Source organism: Ovis aries, chromosome 5, assembly GCF_016772045.2.
Source record: "Ovis aries strain OAR_USU_Benz2616 breed Rambouillet chromosome 5, ARS-UI_Ramb_v3.0, whole genome shotgun sequence".
NCBI classification, from domain to species: Eukaryota; Metazoa; Chordata; class Mammalia; order Artiodactyla; family Bovidae; genus Ovis; species Ovis aries.
This window is the reverse complement of record NC_056058.1, coordinates 99,545,625-99,566,197: the sequence shown is the minus strand read 5'-3', so window position 1 is coordinate 99,566,197 and position 20,573 is coordinate 99,545,625. Positions and strand designations below refer to the sequence as shown.

General features: G+C 36.1%; 1 protein-coding gene across 22 annotated transcripts in view; it reads right to left on the bottom strand.

The window, feature by feature from the left end:
- PAM (peptidylglycine alpha-amidating monooxygenase) overlaps positions 1-20,573 on the bottom strand; it is a 321,661-nt gene that overhangs the window by 70,246 nt on the left and 230,842 nt on the right. For all 22 annotated transcript variants that reach the window (XM_060416042.1, XM_060416041.1, XM_042250794.2 and 19 more), the window contains 5 exons: positions 9,214-9,262; positions 7,572-7,639; positions 6,185-6,265; positions 5,825-5,901; positions 5,371-5,474 (listed from right to left, as the gene is read on the bottom strand). In XM_060416042.1, the coding sequence (XP_060272025.1) occupies positions 5,371-5,474; positions 5,825-5,901; positions 6,185-6,265; positions 7,572-7,639; positions 9,214-9,262 (379 nt within the window). The remainder of the gene's footprint in view (positions 1-5,370; positions 5,475-5,824; positions 5,902-6,184; positions 6,266-7,571; positions 7,640-9,213; positions 9,263-20,573) is intronic.

The window sequence follows — 20,573 nt, the reverse complement described above, 5'->3', positions numbered from 1 at the left end:
CGCAAAACTTTTATAAACCAAGGTGGTTCCGGCAAAGGAACATTTCCTTTTTGGTACTGGTTCTGATAATTTTTAGCAAGCCTCTACTAATAAAAAACAAGCTCTGAAATGGACTATTTGCTGTACAGAAACATGTCAGTGTTGATTTTTCCAGCAATGTCACGCAGCACTTATTTCCTCTCCATAGCAACAGTAATGACATCAGCAAGGGAAGGGAAAAAAAGAAGAAAAATCTTTTCCAAACAGGGATGTGGTTTCTCTAAGCTCTGAAAATGGAGAGCCCCTGAGAGACCACAGGAATGGTCATGGGAAGCTCTGTTTATGCTTTGAAAATAATTTGGCTTTTCACCCTCCGAATCTGATACCTGTCAGGGTAAATGCCTCTCCCATGAAATATAAGCAAACGGTGACGTGCAATCCCAAAAAAATACCTGTTCCCTACACGTATCTTCATGCGTCAAAACACCATTGCTAAGAATTATATTTTAGCAGGTTAGGAGTTGGTCAGAAAGTTATGTGCTATAAAAGGAAGGGCTGGAGCCAAAGTAATAAGCTGGAGCCTCTCATTATATTATCTGCCCTCCCCCATTCAAAATGAGGAAAAGGGTATATAGACTAAGACAGAGAAATGAGGGAAAAGGAATTTAAGATGTGGCCCTGGTTCAGAAAACCCTGAAATCATGGTGCAGAGCAGGAAAGCGAAATGAAACCTTCCCAAATTAAGGAAAGGAAAAAACTAAATAGGTTTATATAATAATAAACGAAACTTGCAATTAACCCATGGAATGATCCTTCTATATTTTATCCACTTGGGAATATTGTGCCCATGTTCATCTCTAAACATGTGCGATTTTGTAAAACTGCCTCATCAGTTCACCAAATATAGCTCACTTGAGGCACTGACCCTGTGATACAATATTGAGCTGATTAAATAAGAATCTTCACAAAGAAAATTTCATTAAACAGCTGAAGGAAAAGAAAAGCCATACTTTCTTTCTTTCCATCAATAACTGAACTTGTAGTCAAAGGAACTTTGTGCTCCAATCCGAGAAACTATCATATCTTAAACATGTTAGGATTCAAATGATCCTTAGTATCAGCCAACACAGTTTGCCTATATTATTCGACATTCATCTTTCTTTCACTCAAAAGATCTGACTTTAAGCCAAGTTGCTTTCTATGTTCCTAACGAAGAATTGTAACACATCCAACCTTCTTTTCCATAGAGAATAACATATGCAATTCGACTCTGTCAACCTCAAGCTTGTTAACGTGAGTGAGTGTGGAGGAGGACCGTGTTCTGACTGCTCCTCTGGCCCCACCAAATGGCCCTTTCCACAGTCCCTATCACCACTGTTGATTCCCTGAATGATGACGGTTGGTATCACCTAGATCCCCAAACTAAAGGGCTGCTTTTCTCTCCTCTTCATGCATAATAAGGTGCGTAAGTGACAATTACTTCTTTTACACCAGCTAGCTTTAATTCTGACAGTGTGTGGTTAGCCTGAAAATAGTAGGTCCTCAATAACTATCTGTTGAATGAAGAATAAGTCATTTGTCTTAATAGATGCCTATAATTTATTATAGGTAGCATAACCTGTTACCCTATACATTATACTGCCACATCAGGTCAATATTATGAACTCAATTTACAGCATTTCTCATATTTATGTCTGTTTCTCTTTCTTTCATCTATCCATCTATCAGGGTTTTAAACAAATATATAATTTCATATTATAAACATATGTAGTAGACATTTAAGAAAGTATCAAGTATTCTGAAACGCATCCATGATAAAATCCCAAATACTGTAGAACACCGTGACTAGATTTCAGACAGTGACACACCACTCTGGCGACTCCCTCGTCCCTAGCCCTGCACATGCCTTCATGTGCCATGCTAGACTTGAAAGTAGCCAATGATGGTAAAAGACTCATTTTGGAAAGAAATAGGGAAACTTTAAAGAAGTTATTTTGCAAAGCTCTGAATTGTTCCTTAAAAGGTTTCCTGGTACTTTAAAACTTGTACACTACTATGCACCCACGCGGGCTCAGTCGTGTCTGCCGCTTTGTGACTTGTGGACGGTAGTCCGCCAGGCTCTTGTCCATGGGATTTTCCAGGCAAGAATACTGGAGCTGGTTGCCATTTCCTTCTACAGGGGATCTTCCTGACCCAGGGAGCCAACCCATATCTCTCTTGTTTCCTGCATTGGCAGGCAGATTCTTTACCACTAGCGCCACCTGGGAAGCCCTAAAACTTGTATATTAAGAGGCTATTGACCATATAACTTTATTTGCATATAATATACTTTAAACGCTGATTAAAGTGTTGTGCTTGGTAACTACAAATATTTATTAGACCTTCTCAAATGTATATGAAATCTTCCAAATGAAAAATATGACCCAACAAAATTGATCAAATTGGTAAATATTACCTACCAATTCTCAAGAATTAATTCTAAATTTTCACATATATACTTTTAGGCAAATTAACTGACTTAATTAGCTTATTTGGCTCACTCAATTAAATTCTTGTTTTGGATGTTTAAAGTTGACTAATCATTTGAAATGAACTAAGAGAAGCCTCATGTTGAATATAAAATATACAATGCAGTGTCAGGCACAAAATATTGCTTCTGTGTAGGTTAATTAGTACTATATTGTTAATATATACATTAGAGAAATTTGCCTAAGATATATTACTCATATTTAATATTTAAAAAGAAATAGGTATCTAGGTTAAAATGTTATCATTAAGTTTATTGATATATTTTGTCTTAAATTCACTTGTTTCTAATGGTTGTATTTTGAGTTGAACCTCTGGTTAAAAACTGCCCTGAATTTTTTAACTATTTCTTATTAGTTAACTCTGATTGCTCTACCTAAGCTTCCTCCAGTTCTAAAATTTCTAGCTTAATGCAGAGTTAAACTAGGACTGGGCAGAAGAATCACTCAACTGAAAATCTTACTGGTAAGGCCACTGATGGTACAATTTTCCTGTAAACCTAGTTTCCAGGTGGCTACAGAACAAGCAGGTTAAAAACTGGGAGCCCACTGTTCTTCCAGCGCATGGAGGGGACATCTTTTTGCCCCATAAGACCTCTGGATAAGTGAGACTTGTGTTTAAGTTATGCTTTAGGCTCAGGGCTCAAATCTGTGCTAGTGGGAGTGATGTTTGTGTACGTGGGTTGGGGGTTAGATGGGAACAGAGAAGAGAGAGAGATTTACAGTGTATCATTTACTTAAAATGGGCTTCCCAAGGGGCGCAGTGGTAAAGAATCCACCTGCCTGCCAATGCAGGAGACGCAAGAGACGTGGGTTCGATCCTTAGGTTGAGAAGATCCCCTGGAGTAGGAAATGGCAACCTGCTCTAGTATGCTTGCCTGAAGAATTCCATGGACAGAGAAGCTTGGTGGGCTACAGTTCATGAGGTCGCAAACAGTCGGATATGATTGAGCAAACACAACACGTTTAATTTAAAACACATTATAAATAGACTAGTTTTCTCTTTTTATTGGTTACATTCTCAATTGTGATACTATAGTACCCTATGGAGGTGGTATTCTTCATTTTACAAAATGGATGCATTGTTGTTATTACTGAAAAGCATACTAAGTGCTATAGGAATGCTATGCATTATTATGAGGGTTTCATTCATATTTAAATTTACCCCAAATTTCCTGCTTTCTTAGTATAAATTAAATATTCAGAATACAGATTGACCCATAAGTTAATTACCGATAATTCCTTTCTACTTCGTTTATATTACAAAGTGGGATTTCCTTTAGCCCATAGGACATTTACAGAAAGATAGATTGGTATAGTCATTTTAAGGTATTATTTTAAAGCAAAATGTACACTTTAAAAAAAGACTAGAATTATTTCGGACTCATGAAACTGAAAGAGGCCCCTAGAGATCACTTTGGACTCTCATCCTGGTACTATAACAAGTCATTAATTTCCATGGCTGATATTGTTACACAGAGGATACTCAAAAGATAGAATCTGGCAGAAGTTACAAACCGTCCCAAATTGTAAAGGTACCTCTAAGCAAAAAAAAAAAAAAAAAAAATTCTACTTATTTCACACTTGAACTTGAAAACTAATACAAAGAATGTGTTTAAAGGGACTTGTTTTACTCCTTTGTTTATTTCAAAGGTTAATAAAATAACGAATGGCATTTAAATAAAGTTCCAGAGACACTACACTTCATGTATTTAGATTGTTAGTAAAGTGAATGATTAGACTTTTTCAAATCTTATTATATCTACTTTGTCAGTCCTTTTGTTACCATTTTATGCAATTCAGTAATTGTATTGCTTTCCTCACATCTCTGTCTTAAATTTAGCAAATTCATCTAAAAGCAAATCTGTTAAAATTGCCTTGTTTAATAAAAATCGGTAACTTTTTTCTGTTTATTATTAGTCTCAAAATTGATGCTTATTAATAAAAAATCCTTTCAGGCTGACATAAAAAATCCTATTCTACCATCTCAAATGCTTTTTTTTTTCATCCACCTGCCTTGGCACCTTTTCTGTATCCCCTAACAACCAATAGCTAGCGTTGTCATCATAAGAATCATCTGTGCATCTAATGCATATTTTCAGATGTCTACTCTCTGTAACTCCTCTTTGATCAAAAGATAAATGGTTTAAAGCTCCATTTTCTAGGTGGTGTCAGTAAATATTTTATAACCTAGTTTAAAATGGAAAGGAGGCTCCTTGGTTCTTTTCTAAAAACGTGATAAGAGACTTTATCTTTCATTTTTAATTTAGGCAAACCCTTTTTGAAAGAGTTCATAGTGCTTTGAAAAATGTACTTGGAAGAAAAAAAAGAAAAATGTACTTGGTGTTATAAAATATACTTATTTCAAAGCAGCTCAGTATTTTGAAGCTTACTTAAAAGTTGAACATTCTCATAATGAATACATAAAGATTTTAACAGGTAGGAAAAAAAATCCTGGTTCTGAGTAATTAATGGAAAACCTATATATTCATTATATGCAAAACCTATATATTCACCTAAATTTGAACTAGGGCAAAAGGACACTTGAGAAAAAAATTATAACATTACATTTTTCTTTATTAAGATATACAGGAAGTAATATATACTCCTGTGGCAACTATAATATGTAGAGGTGTGATCCTAAAGGTCTTGAATAAGCAGGAAGATAGGAATTATGAACAAACTGAGCACATGTTCTGCAGTTTGACCAACTCAATCAGTCCCAAAATCATAAAATGCTAGGGTTTGCTGTAATTGTTTATAATAGAGGAAAAATACGCCATTCATTCATGAAGATAACTGTCACTTATAACCACGCCTTGTCCTAATAAAGTATTTTTAAATAATGGAATCTGTGGCGTCCTACCCAATGTGTGTGACTTCTGTCCTCCCTTCACCAGTGAACACACATCTTGCTGCCAGTATGTCACCAAAACTAACATCCACTGGGTGCTCTACTGGGTAGAAGGCCTGCAAAGAAGACAAAGACAATGATTCATTAAAGCTATCAACAAAACCCAGAAGCTCATGCTTAATAACGTGAGGCTTGGGGCACCCTGGGTTGAGAGGATGAATACACACGCATTCACAGACACGCTTCACCACCCTGCTTAGAAATACTCAGAGAACTGATAAGGAACCCATCCAATTGGAAACAATTAAAAAAAAAGAAGTTAAACACAGCTTAGACATAGAGTAAAGGTAGATTTAGAGATGTTTAGATTCTAGAGAAATTCTCAAGGGCTCTATAAGGGCTTTACAAATTACTACCTGCTGATTAATAATTTTTTTCTCTCAAAATTGTACTAGATTCCACACACCTGTGGCAGTTGGGGGCTTTGGCGTCCAATCAGGGTCCACTGTCCATTTCTTACTCTGTATCCACTGACTACCTTGCCTGTAATGAACACAAATTATAATTGCATAAGGTATTAGACAGATAAAATGCATTATTTGTTTTCTTATTGCAAAATCAAATATAAATATTTTCAGAAACCTGAATGCTCGGCATTTTAATGAAAACAATATGTTGAAAACACATGCAGCATTTTAAGGTACTGCACAAAACCTCTTCCACTGAAACAGATGATACAGATTTCACGTCAGATATAATCTACACATTTTACATTTAGAGCATTAGCAAGCACAGTGGCATATCATTTACTATGTAAAGTTCTTACCTAAATGGTGAGTGTGAACTCTGTAGGCAAAGACATGCATTGGATACTTTTTGTAATGGCATGAAATATCAGAATTCACCACTGTTAGAAATGAAAACACAGAAAAAAGTCATTATTCAACTGGAAAATAACACTATTCTTGACTAAAAGTATGTACAGAGTATCCACAAACAGTTAAACATGGGGTTTTTGAGTAAACACAAACTCATGTACTCAGAGGTATTAAGCACTTAATTATAGGCCAGCTTCTTATTAAAATGAGTTACTGCTACTGCTAAGTCACTTCAGTCCTGTCCGACTCTGTGCGACCCCATAAGACGGCAGCCCACCAGGCTTCCCCGTCCCTGGGATTCTCCAAACAAGAACACTGGAGTGGGTTGCCATTTCCATCTCCAATGCACGAAAGTGAAAAGTGAAAGTGAAGCCGCTCAGTTGGGTTCAACTCCTAGCGACCCCATGGACTGCAGCCTAACAGGCTCCTCTGTCCATGGGACTTTTCAGGCAAGAGTACTGGAGTGGGTTGCTAAGAACCCCTTATATTCTGTTTCACTCATAAAATGACTAGAGTCAAATCAACATACATTGTCAGTGAAAACCCAGGCTTAATTTGATACCTTCATCATGAAATTTATGCAGCTGAAAAAGCTTAAATATTGGTTTTTATTTTTAGAACAGAAGGATTTTTGAAAAATTTATTTCAAACACCTAAGATAATGAGATTGATAGTTCCTGTTGAGAAGGAAACATTTCATATACTTTTCCTTCCTTATAGTCTAATGCATAGTTGAGTTTTCAATAAATGCCTTTTTAAAATTAGACAGTGAAAAGTAACAAGATCATACTTGTCATTAACTTTAACAGATCCCCAGTAAGAACAAATGAATACTATGACACTCCCACCAAAGAATAAGATATTTACAGTAATAAATAATATTATACTCATTCTAATAGTTTTTTTTTTTTGAAATTTAGGAGAAATCAGCTATTATACCCATTTTACAAATCTATGTTCAGACTGGATTTGCTAGCTTTTGATTCTTAATCTGATATTCTCTATAAGTTTATGCCACGGTATGATAAGAACTTTTTTTTGGCATCTGAAGGATGGATGATTTATTTGTAAAATACTCAAGAATTATATTCAAATTTATATCACTCACTACCTCCCTATAGACCTCAATTCTTGGCATAAAACCGGAAAATAATAAACTGCTGGCTTGGAATAACACAAAAACCTATTTTAACTTTGAGGATAATAAAGAACTGGTTTACTTTTCAGGGACTCAAAAATATTGATCATTTCATGTGTTTATAAAAGATGTTCTGTAAATCCATCCTTAAGAGTAGGTAATGAGGTAATGGTACATTCTAAAAGATCATTACTCACCTTTCCCTCCTGGTGGTATAACAGTGTCAACAGACATCATAAGGTACATGCCAGCAATTAAAGGCTGTCTGCACAAAATAATAACATTTATTTCAACTATTGGAAAACATCAAAACAACTGCCTTGGAAAAATAAGGTATACTTCAATTCACTGATCTATAAAATATGATTCATGTGGAAATTAAACTAATATGTGGGGAATGAGGTAGAATATATATATTTTCCCTGAGACTAACTTATTTTCTTGGGCAAATAGCTGAATACACATTTTTGTGGCATGGTAAATGTTTCTACATGTGTGTGTGTGCTAAGTCAGTTCAGTTGTGTCTGACTCTTTGTGACCCTATGGACTGTAGCCTGCCAGGCTCTTCTGTCCATGAGATTCTCCAGGCAAGAATATTGGAGTGGGTTGCCATACTCTCCTCCAGAGGATCTTCCTGACCCAGGGGTAGAACTGGCATCTCATAAGTCTCCTGCATTGGCCAGGGGGTTCTTTACCATTAGTGCCATCTGGGAAGCCCAATCTCTAAATGGCTCCTATAGTGGTTAACATGTCAAGTGGTTATATGTCAAGTCAGTAGGCTGTAGTGCCAAGATATTTGGTCAAGCACTAGCCCAGATGTTGTTATAAAGGTATTTTTGAAGATGTAATTAATATTTAAACCACTGACTTTGGGTAAAGCAGATTATGGTCCAAAATGTGGATGAGTGTCTTAAGAGAAAAGACTGAGGTTCTCAGAAGAGGAAGGGATTATGCTTTTGGACCCAAGATTGCAACATCAGTTCCTGCCAGGATTTCCTACCTTCCATCCTACCTTGAATATTTTAGACTTGCTAGATCTCACAACTGTGTGGGCCAATCCCTTAAGGTACATTTCAGTTTCTCTTTCTCTTTCATTCTCTCTCTCTCATACATTCTACTGGTTCACTTTCTCTGGAGGACCCCGAACGATAGAGCTCCCAGTGACCCACAGCTCTGACATCCTTGCCCTTGTTCAATCGTCTTCCCTTGATGCAGGTTGGGCTGAGTAACCTGACCCAGTAATTTGTTATCTCTAACAAACAGAATATAGCAACAGTAATTTTTCTTTTGTCCATTGGATTCAAAGTAGGAAGACCTGTGGTCACCACTTCCTCAACCTATCGGACACACATTCGTAACTTCTGAGATGAGAAAACAGAAGTGCTCTGGCTTCCACCTTGGACACCCTCTTGCATTTCCCCTGGCTGATGGTGAGGGGCAGGCAGCAGCAGCCATGTTGGGATCTGCCCTGTTTAGAGCCCACACGAGGAGGAAATGAGGGGGGGTTCTCCAGCCCATGGCTAGCAAGGATCCAAATTCTGTCAACAGTAGCATGAGACAGCCCGCAAGTGAATCTGCCCCGGTCGAGTCTCCAGATGGCTGAGACCCTGACCGAGATTCTCACTGTGGCCTTTGTGTCAGACAACCAGCACGCAGCTAAGCTGTGCCCAAATCCCATAGCCACAGGCAACCGGGACAATAAATGCTTGCTGTTTTAAGCCACTAAGTTTAGAATAATTTGTTATACAGAAGTAGATAACTAGCATAGTGGATTTCCCACTTTTAAGCTCTTGAAGATCTTAACAGCTATCACTCAGCTAGGATAACCGAGGTACTTACGGCAGGCGTGTGAGGTGTAAGGAAACACCAGAGCAGTCCTTGTGATTATCTGAAAATACACACACAAAATACACATCTTAAATATGAATAATGAATTTCAAACTAAAAATGTTAATTAATAACTCAATACTAAATTTAAAAACCCTACATATTTCACTTGTATGGTGTTTTACAGTTTACAGAGTACTTTCATACTCATAAAATCCATTTAATTCCAATGTATCACAGAGTAACAACAGAACTATCATTTCAAGTAGTCTGTAGCTTTTTCTTGACTCATCAAACTGACCGGTTATCTGCTTCCTAGCAGACACACTAAAATTCTAGTCACAAGCTCACAAAAGAAAACTATGCCCACTCTCAACAGACTATCTGTATTGTTGAAACATGCAGAAAAGCTCGTGAACTGAATTGGTTTTGTTCTACGGGGATCCAAACAGTTAGCTTTTCTACTTTTCAAAAACTGAATCAGTCCATAATATAGGTTTTCAAGGTATTACCATTTTTTAGTCTGTAATGTCTCAAATTTATGTATAGGAATCACCTTTCTAAGCCTCACTCAATCCTACCTTCTAAATAGGAACCTGATGTTCATTCTTTTTATACCCTAACTTTAGTGGAAAGTGTTTGAGTATCTCTGTACCTTTGCCAAGGACACTTCAGAGACCTCTTACACATCCTCTCTCTTCTTTCTTCCTTTGTCTTTCTCAGGTAGAAAGAAGACAGAAATGTAAATCACCCATCCAAATTCTTAACTCTTTTGAACTTGCTGATCTTTAACCACAGACACCATGAATAGTAACTCAGACTTACTCATTCCTTCCATTCCTGTGTATGTTAAATTCTTTCTAAGCATTTTGTTCTAAGGAATTATAAAACCTTGTATCTCAACTTTGAGTTGATTTTAATATAACTATTGAGTGTGTACAAGAATGATAGATTTATATTAGAAATTAGGAAGTGAAGTATACTAACAAATAACAGCATATAATTTTTTTAAGAAAAAATTTTCCTTTCATCTGTAACTCTCATAAGAAAAGCAAAGATAACCTCACATAAAAATGTATAATAACAGGTAACTTAACTAGTAAGATAGACATGTTGATTTACTATAGATAAAGTTTAGACACAGTATAAAAAGTCATGCTTAATACTTCAGTAGTAAAACACAAAGGAAACTTCACTGTACAGTATTAAGCTTGATCTTCACAAAAATAGTACAGAAATAAATGCAATGATGAACATTTTATATTTAATTTTACATTTAACACCACATTAGTGTCAATTTACAAAGAGACTTTGTCCACTCTCCTAAATCAATTTCAGTGACATCCTATTTTCATAATAATTTCATTGAATTCTTTTTTAAAAAATTTCAACTGAGTTTTTTTAATCTGTTATGTGTTTATTTTTATTTTATTATTATTATTTTTTTACTTTACAATATTGTATTGGTTTTGCCATACATCAGAAAGGCATACATCTATACATACATATAGAAAGGAGAATTGAATATTGCTGTTTGATTTATTTAAATTGTTTACTGTTGAGAACAAGTTTTCCTAAGTGCACTGATTGAGACTTAGTAGATACACCTACTCTGTCCTATTTTCAAAATGATTAGCCATTGGATTCACTCAGAATTACCTAAGTATCTCCAGTGATCAAAAAAGAACAGTGGAAAGTATATCATTCATTTATACCAAATGAATTCCACACTCCAGAGACTCACCTAAATAGCTGAGTTGTTTTCAGAAAACATTTATCCTGTATATGAAAAACTATCTATTGTCTAAGGGTATTTCGAGAAACGGTGATCATCTGTTCAGTGAATATACTGAGCTTTGCTATATTCTTCACAGTTGGGATACAGTGACAAGCAGCAGGTCCAGATCCCCTGCCCTCATGGTGTTTCCGCTCTAGTGGGAGTGGAGACACAGGGAAATGGGGTAGGAGGGACACGGAGAAACAAAATACCAACCAAGCACTTAAGCATGATAAAATCACGCCTCGAGCTCCACAGGATAAGATGACCCTGGGTAGCTGTTTTACCTGCTGAGGTCTAGGAAGGATACAGTGGCCAAGAGGCAGGAGAATGCCTAGGCCATGCAGAGTATCTTAAGATTCTGGGTTTCATTTTCTGTCTCCCAAGAAGCTGCTGGAAGATTTTAAGCAATGGAGGACAGGATCATAGAAGGTGTCCACTTAGCACATTACTTGGCGCTTACAGATGACTCATTCATTACTGAGTGGTCGGGTTTTGTAAATTTTTATTTTAATTAATAATACCAGGTGAGAATTTCTCCCACTCCCCTAATGTCCAACCAAGCAAAAGGCTCTAAGTGCAATGAGAACTGTCTCTTGGTTTTATATTATACTCTTGCTTTGAAAAAATCAAGTTAATCACATTTTGATGTTCAACTTGGCTAATATTCTTTACCATGACTTCAAAAAAACTCCGTGAGAAAAATAAATCAGTTAATTAACAAATTTTGGCAACTATTAAATAATTTATCATTAAAGCTGAAATATGTCACCAAATTATAAGTAGTAGGAATGTTATTAACAGTAACATGCCAGCTATTGCCAGTAACTGATCATCCTCTTAGATAACATTATTGATTAGAATTGTCTAAACTGAGTAGATTTTTACTCAAAAGCATGAAAGTAAGTTAAAAATAACTTGTAATTTGAAGACATTTTCTAAGCACACATCAAAATTTTCACCAAATTAAAAGATAGGAAATTAAAAAATTGCTATGTAATTGCTATTTGGCTTCCCTACAGAGATTTAAAAGTGATCAATCAATGCCATATTCTGTAAGACAGTCAAGGAAGGATATCACACAAAATAACTAATCAGCTAAAAATCAAGCAGTAATATGAGAAGCTCAACACATTCTGGAGAAAAATATCCTGAACTTCTGACTTAGGTATTATAATGACTTTAGGGAAAATTGATTCTTGAGACTTTTAAGTTTTGTTTCATAGAATGTATATCTTGTATAGAGCTTCTTAGGTAGCTCAGTGGTAAAGAATCCACCTGCCAATGCAGGAGATGTGGGTTTGATTTCTGGGTTGTGAAGATCCCCTAGAGCAGGAAATGGAAACCCACTCCAGTATTCTTGCCTGGGAAATCCCATGGACAGAGGAGCCTGGTGGGCTACAGTCCATGGGGTCAGAAAAGAGTTGGACACGACTCAGGGACTAAACAACAACAAAATCTTATATGGTTAGAAGGCTAGCGAATACACAAAGTGAAAATCTTACCGGTTTAACAAAAAGCTCCAAAATCAAAACATACAGAAGGAAAACTGGTGAAGAAACAGACTTAAAAATCACACTAAACAGAGTTCCTTAGTCATGGATGAAAGAATTTGTTTCCATCAAGTTTATCTTGTGAATTTGATCCACTGAGTCAGCAAAAAATGAGGCATTCTAAAAAAGTGCTGTGTGCATGTGTGCCTATGTGTATGAGTGTTTAGATACTATGTTTTATGCTTTAGATAGAAACATCACACTTTAGATATATATATATCATTATTTATCCATGGGGAAACAATCATAAGACCAGCTGAGTAACTTGAGGAAATTCTTTAACTTAGTAATGGATAAATATTTTAATGATGATATTTTAGTTGAGCAACATGCTAAGAGTTATCACAAAGTAAAGAAAATACTTATAAAGCATATTCATATACATTTTTGATATTGTTTGAATCAATGGCTATGAAAATATATTCATTACTTCAAGATCAAATTTTATTATTATAAATCATTATGAATTCTTCCAGTTTGACTTTCTCCAGTTTGACCTAAGGAGCCTATGTGTTTGCATATACATACATTGAGAAGTTTCAGCAAGAGTAACCTGAACTCCCTCAAACAAGGCTGTCTGGAGGTCTGGAGGGCTCCAGGTTCCATAGCTATTCCTACTGCAAGCGGCAGCTTTGGAGAGAAGCATATTTCAGCCTAGCATTTGGTGTGGAGATTATGACCTTTTAACTCCAACATGATCCTAGCCACAGTTATGCAATATCATTTCTATAACTTCAACATGATCTTAGCCACAGTTATGCAATATCATTTCTATAACTTCCACACTGATCTTACTTCTGAACTCAGAAACTTCCGCTGGTTTTGCGTATTTTACTGATGATTTCCAGTGGGCTCTGACTTTGCTTGCCCTTCTATTGTAACACGGCACTTCAGCCAGAAGATATGGAGCCTCATAAGATTTAATTCATTTCAATTCACTAGGCTATAAATGAAGTCTGTCTCTTAAAACGGATGACACTTTAAAGGTTTATTATCATAAAGAAACACATCGGTGCTTCTGCTAATATTTTACCACACACGATGAAAAAAATGCAATCAGGACTGAGATAGTTAAGAAAGGTACAGAAAATGAACTTGAGTATCCAAATCATATGCTGGTTGAAAAAGCTAGTGGAGAAATATAATTCTGTGACTAGGGTAAAAGTAAACAGAAGAGAGGTGAGGAATAGATGGAAAAATTGAAGCATGCCAGAAGACCTGGGAAATGTAACACCACAGCTTAAGATTGAACAGTGATGGGTGAAATAACTGAAATGGCCTGAAATCACAGGATTGAATGTCTGAATGAAAGCTAGAACAGGAAGTGAGGACTATTCTCTTGACTTATATTTCAACATAAATGTTGCACATTTCCAATGTACAATATGTAAGGTTTGTTGGGTGGAAAGTTTAGAATTAATCTTTACAGTTTCATCACACACAGCTATTTGACTATAGCGCCTTACAAAATCATCACCAGTTTCCACTAGGTCCTCTCTGAGTTCCTTTGTTTAAAAGGAGTAGGATCTGAAAAGTTATCTATTTAATATCTGGTAGACTAGTACTCATGATCAATACTGACACCACTAAGAAACTTCAGACTATAAATGAGACACCTACGTAAAGAATGTAGCACTCTATTTGGATCACAGAAAATAGCCAATAAATATAAGTTACTATGACCATTATTTTTTTTTAATTGGTAGATTCTAAAAAATTTCAGAACATAATTTTTTACTTTTAAGAAATATATTTTCAAAGCTATAGGTCAGGAATTTCTTTAACTGAAGAAACTGAAGCACATCACATTTTTCCAACTTAATAACAGGAACGGAACAAAGGAGGGGATGGGAATATCAAATGAGCAAAGAGAATTAGAATTGAAATGGCATGCTAAAGATATTGCACAAAATAGGCATTTTGAAAATGGAAACAGAGATGCTGATTCATAAAGGTACAAACTAGGGAGACACAGAACAGAGTCATCAGTGATACTGTGGAATGTCAGTGAGACAAAAACATCATGGTCTGGCTAAAATGAAATTCTTGCGTTAGGGACTACAGGACCTTGAAGAAGTTGATAATGCACTATTTCAAAGTCCTTCCATGACTTTTAGTAATAAAGATCCCCTTGACCAGACTCAAGATAACCTGTTTCTAAGTTCTGGACTAGAGGAAGTTAGTTCAACAGGATTAAGGCAATTTTTATACTGATTTTGAAATTGTTCTTTTAATTTACATTTATCCACTTGTCCTGTACAGCCATTATCATGCAAAAATCTTGACAGCTCTTCTTTCCAGGTATTTTTACTTATTTATTTTAGTCTTTTTCAAAAACAAATCGTTCTCTCTTTTACTGTACTGGGCTGTGGGTGCATGCTCTCTCCAAGGTACACTGGTGAACACCTGACTTTCAGCTATTAATGATTTGTATTTACAGAAGATTGAATGCAAGATATCCCTGTTAAAGGGATCTTTCATGACTGCTGTTCTCTTTCATTAAGAAATACTTTTAACTTGATTGATTTAAAGAAACAGTGATGAAACTTCATTCACTAAATAGGGATTAGATGACATTGGGAGGTATATTTCATTTTATGTCATTACAGTCCATTATAATGTCATATGTATATACTGGAACTCTTTGTAATGGTGAAGATATTAACAGTGAAAATGTTAAAGAGTCATTTTTAAAAAGCAAATCAAGTAAAATCAAGTCTACTAATGTCTTAGAAGCCCATCAAGCCATAGAAGTAGTGGTGGTCCATTGGTTAAGACTTCTAAAGAATCGTCTGATAATGAAAGAAACAAGTATTTCCAGGCTCTGGATGAAAACTGAAAATAACATTTAATCAGAATCTAATCTTGAGATAGATGAAAACTGGATGACTGCTCCACAAGGGTTTCAGCTTCTCTTTTTGGGAAATTGTTCTCTGCTTAGGCAGAGATGTATAACCACAGCAAGACATTTTATCAAATATATAGACTCATTGAATTTCAGAATAGGAAGGCACCTGGGAGATGATGGAATTCAACTCTTGCACTTTATAGACAGGGGGAAAGTATCAACTGAGACTGAATCTTGACCAGAGTAATTCAGCTAACTGGTGATACATCTGGGTATCAATACTAATCGATACTAATTCTCAAAAGTCAGTATTTAGTAAACATTATTTACTTAAAAAAAAAAAAAGAATTCTATTTCTTAGAGACGTCCAAGGAACTTTATCTATGAAATGCCCTGAAACTAAGATATAAGAATTAAGCAAGGATGGATAAGTAACCAGTGGTACTTAAGGATACCCACTTAGGTAGGAAGTTCATTTCTCTTAATGGGAAGTGGATGCATGGGATATGAGGTTATCCATTCCACACTATTTAGCTTGCTTTTCTAATAATAGCTTTTAGCTCCTGCTTGGATTCATAGCTAAGTAGTAAGGATGTGGAATAATGCATGATAATAACCTATTACATCTTAGGTCCTTAAAAGTCTGCTGCCTTCTAATCTTTCCCTCAAGAGATATATTTCATGAGCTCATCTTGTCCTGGATACTTCCTGCTTCAATAAAAAAAAAAAAAAAGGTTAATCATTGATCCTAAGGGAACCAATGTGTTGTTACAACAACATCCCACTAATTGGAAAAGTCCTTCAGAAAGACAGTCATAGCATGGATTTCTATTCACTGCACTCTTCAGAAGGTAGGGGATAAAGCACACCCATTATCTACTATCCCTACCACAGTTTTAGATGATGGATCCTTTCCTCATGGAAGTACTAAAAAGCATGCCTGGAACCACTGTCAAGTCTTACAAAAAACAAATAACTAAGATCTTTAATAGCAAAAGCATATTTTAGAAAACGTGTGAGCAAACAGTAAACTGTCTCATACCCTCCCACTCTCTCAGAGTGTTCGGAACAGAATTTAACGATCTCTTTCTGTTTTTCTGCCTGTCTTGAATTAACAGAAAAAAAATGATTTAAGGGTATAAGACACACCAATAATTTTTCAATAATGTATGTTCACAGATTTCTTAATAACAGTTTGAATGCTGGCTTGATCTTTACCTTATGGTTCTTTGTTCTGAATTAACACCATTAAATGAATGGGACAGATGATGTTTTGTTTTGCTGAGACTAAATCATGGCTCCCAAAGGTGGCGAGGAATAGATTACTTGGGGATTCATTTCAATAGTCAGGGAACATCTCATATACTCAAAATTACTTGGAGAATCCCTTAGGAGAGTGGAGAGTGAGGTCTCTTAGTAGATGCAACACAGCCAGCTTCCTTGGCACTGGAGCAGATTGCTGTCATTTCTGTCGGTTGAGCCATATTTTTTTTTAAAGTTATTTCCACATAGTTGGACTGTGCTGTTATATAGAAAGGGTTATTTCTGTACATCTGGAACCCTGCGGCAGCAGAGATGACACAAGAATGAGAAGCAAAGAGGAAGCCAGGGCAGGCACAGCGGATCGGGGTCCTGTGTTCATTCTGAGCCCAGGTGAATGGAACCCTGGTTTTAATGAAGATAAGACACAACTCCTTTATTGTTGTTTTTGGTACTCCTGGACTATAAACGCAGGTCCTGCAGTCACTTAACAGTACTCAGTAAAATGATGACTCTCCAAAGTAACCCAAACAGGCGTATATCAAAGTTTTTTTGTTAAGAGTTTCCACAAAATAAGATCTCAGTCACCAAATTTCTCCTAGAGAATTCACTGAAAGCATATTTTCATCATCTTAGGACTCTCCAGTTACAGATACATTGATATAAAATTGTCTCCACTCAAAAAGCACTAACATCTTAAGCTGTCACGGCAAACGTGTATCTGGTGGGCAAATATAGCTGAAATGGGGGCACTGTTACTACATGACAGAAACTGCACAGAGGTGTTCCTGGAGGCTGCTAAAAGCTGGCTTAGAGACAAGCTTCGGTGCTAAATAAACCAGCACTACAAAAAAAAAAATCTTCAAAAAGGAATTCCTTTTGAAGCTGTCACTTCAGTGAGTCAGCCTCCTTTGATTTTGTATTCACTGCCGTGGGACTAGAAATTACTAGCTTCCATTTTTCCTGTGGCAAAGAAGAGAAAATGCATTTATCCATCCTGCAAGAAGATGACTTTCACAAATGATGGCTTGTGCTGTTCCCAAAAGAGATCAAATGGAAGGCAGGCAGGCAGGCTCACCAGCAAGCTTTTATAATAGCTGTGTGTGCAGAGAATGCTACGGCAGGACAAATGTCGGAGCACGTTCCTCTTTCCATCTCTTATGAATGCAGAGAAAAGACTCCATGGCGAAGCTTAGGGTTCACATTGGTTCTTCTCTCGGAACGATGAGCCTGCTCTAGAACCATACTTCTAAGAGAGTAAAATTAAAAGAAGAAACTCCCCAATCCTAAGTAAATACAGAATTTTTAAAAACATGGCATGGAGTTTTTAAAATGATTTTTTTTTTGAACTTTTTGTTGAACTATAATATACGGAGTAGGGCACAAATCGTAAGGTATAGCCTGAGAATTTTAAGAAAACTAACACACTCCATTCAGATCAAGAAGCAAAAAGCTCTCTACTTGTGGCCCCTTCCTGAGGCATTAAGTTTTAAATCTTTACTTGGTGTACACGGAATATTTAAACATTCATTTGTCTTTCCAAAGACGCTGTCTTTTCACACCTTTAACTAGCCTGTCCACTAGCTCCATGGGCTTTGGTTGGCAGCTTTTAAATATGATACCTGCCTGTGTGTGTTCAGTCGTGTGAGACTCTTTGCGACCTCATGAACTGTAGCCCCCCAGGTTCTTCTGTCCATGAGATTTTCAGACAAGAATACTGGAGTGGGTTGCCATTTCCTCCTCCAGGGGATCTTCCTGACCCAGGGATTGAACCCACGACTCTTGCATCTCTTAATTGGCAGGTGGGTCTCCTTTATCACTGTGCCACCTGGGAAGCCGTATACCTGGTTACTTATAGTTATTTTATTATTTCCCCTTTCTCTCAGTGAAAAGTCCTATCAAACTCTTTTGACTTCATATGCATATGTCAGTTTTAAATATATATTTATCTTTAAAGTGGAAATCTTAATTTTTTTTTTTTTTGCAATCTCTCAATTATCTGTTCTCCCCACTGAGGGCAGAATGTAACTGCACAAGTCTTGGAACCACAGAAAGGAAGAATAAGTTATGGAATGAAAAGGAACTTTAAGGGTTTTAATTAAAGAAATGTAATTTGAAATATAAAGCTAAAATCACATGTCTCATATAAGATGCTCCCTTATGAATTTTTGAATTGTCTTGAAGGTATGTTTTTCTATACATAAAGGCTTATCTTTCACCTTCTCTGGAATTCTCAATTACTTTCTGCAATAATGTGTTCTCCCTTCTTTATTTAACTGAAACCTCTAAGTGCTCATAAATGATAAACAGAGAGGGTAACCTAGCAGCAACACCATCCTATTTTCTTTCGCAAACAGGAAGCTCATGTGGCCCAAATGCTGTAATTTAGTTGGAATATATGTTTTTTGAACTTCAACCTAAAATCAGTGGCTGTATTTGCAACGCAATTATCTTCATCAACTTAAAATACTATACTGTGCATTGTATTTTGGTTCTTCAATTAAAAAATCCAAATTTACATATAAATATGCATGCCTTTAGTCTGTGGTATTAATTAGGAAATATACTTTGAATATTATAGCTTATATATTTTAGTGTTAATTTTCAGCCATTCAATATCTTCAAGTTGTAATGTGGCATGAGGATTATTAAAATAATTTTTATGAAGCATTTGTGAGTTAAGAACTAGTAGGGCAAACACTGAAACCCTTCAGTGACCCAAATTATCAGTCAAAATTTCCTGAGCCCATAAGCAAATCTTCACACTGTAAGATAAAGGTTTTGTTTGGAAGGATCTGCAGTTACTACTTAGATTTTATTCTCGTTTCTGCCATTATAGGTGATGTGTTACACTTTAGTTGGAAAAAGAAGGATACGTAATATTTGCAAAGAAATGGAGCTAGAAGAGTGTGGAGGAGGGTGACATCCCTACAGGAAGACAGACTCAGGAAATTTCCAAAGAGGGACAGAAGAAGAATTCATTTAGAATGAGAATAAATAAGGAGCAGGATGAAGGGTTTCCAAATTGGACTGAATGTTTCAGTTGGCAGAAAGAGGGAGGTGAGAAGGGTCTCTTCCAGGCCTATGAAAGGTTGGACTTTTATTTTTCTAACAGGATTATTTTTTTTAAATGTCATTAAAGCAATATTTGAATAGCTTTCATTAAATGTCTTTTTGGTAATGTACTTATTTAGGGTATCTCTTGCATTTTATAAGCAAGACCATCAACTACCAGAAAGGAATTAATAGAAAGCAGGAAACGGAATGTACAGATGCTAGCATTTCTGTCTCATGACTTCCATCTCTTACCAGAATTCCTGTAACACAGTAAACAGACATAAACATGCCGAGGCAATGAGGGGACCAGTAAGGGACAGGCCGTGGACACCAGCCTGAGTATTCACAGAGTGCGCAAAAAAATGCCTCGAGTCTCCTAATTTTGGTGTGAGCCCATGGGCAAATAACTTTATTTCTCCTCTTAATTTATTTTGGTTAAAAATGAAAGGTTATCTGGTATTAATTTAATTGAAATTAATTAGTGACTATGTACCCCTGACCTGGTTCAAAAAGGTGTTAATAATTATGGGTGATTAAAACAGCATGAGCTGCAAAGTGGTACATGAAGGCAAAGTATAGGCCTGTCTTGGAAAACAACTAGAAAATAAAGGCAAAATATGAAAGCTTAAATAGTATTAGGGAAATTTTTTTTCCTAAAAGACATCACTTAAGCTAAATATTATATTGTTCAACATTACATTGCTTTAAAAAACACATTTTAAGGAATAAAGAACACTCCAAATACATTCTTTAAAAAGCAATAATACTGCAGGGCTTTCTGCATCTTCTCATAACCAAATGAATGAAAATGCAAGTCTTGAAACTTAATGACCATATTTAGGTATTAAAATAAACAGGTGCTCCACTGAATGAATGA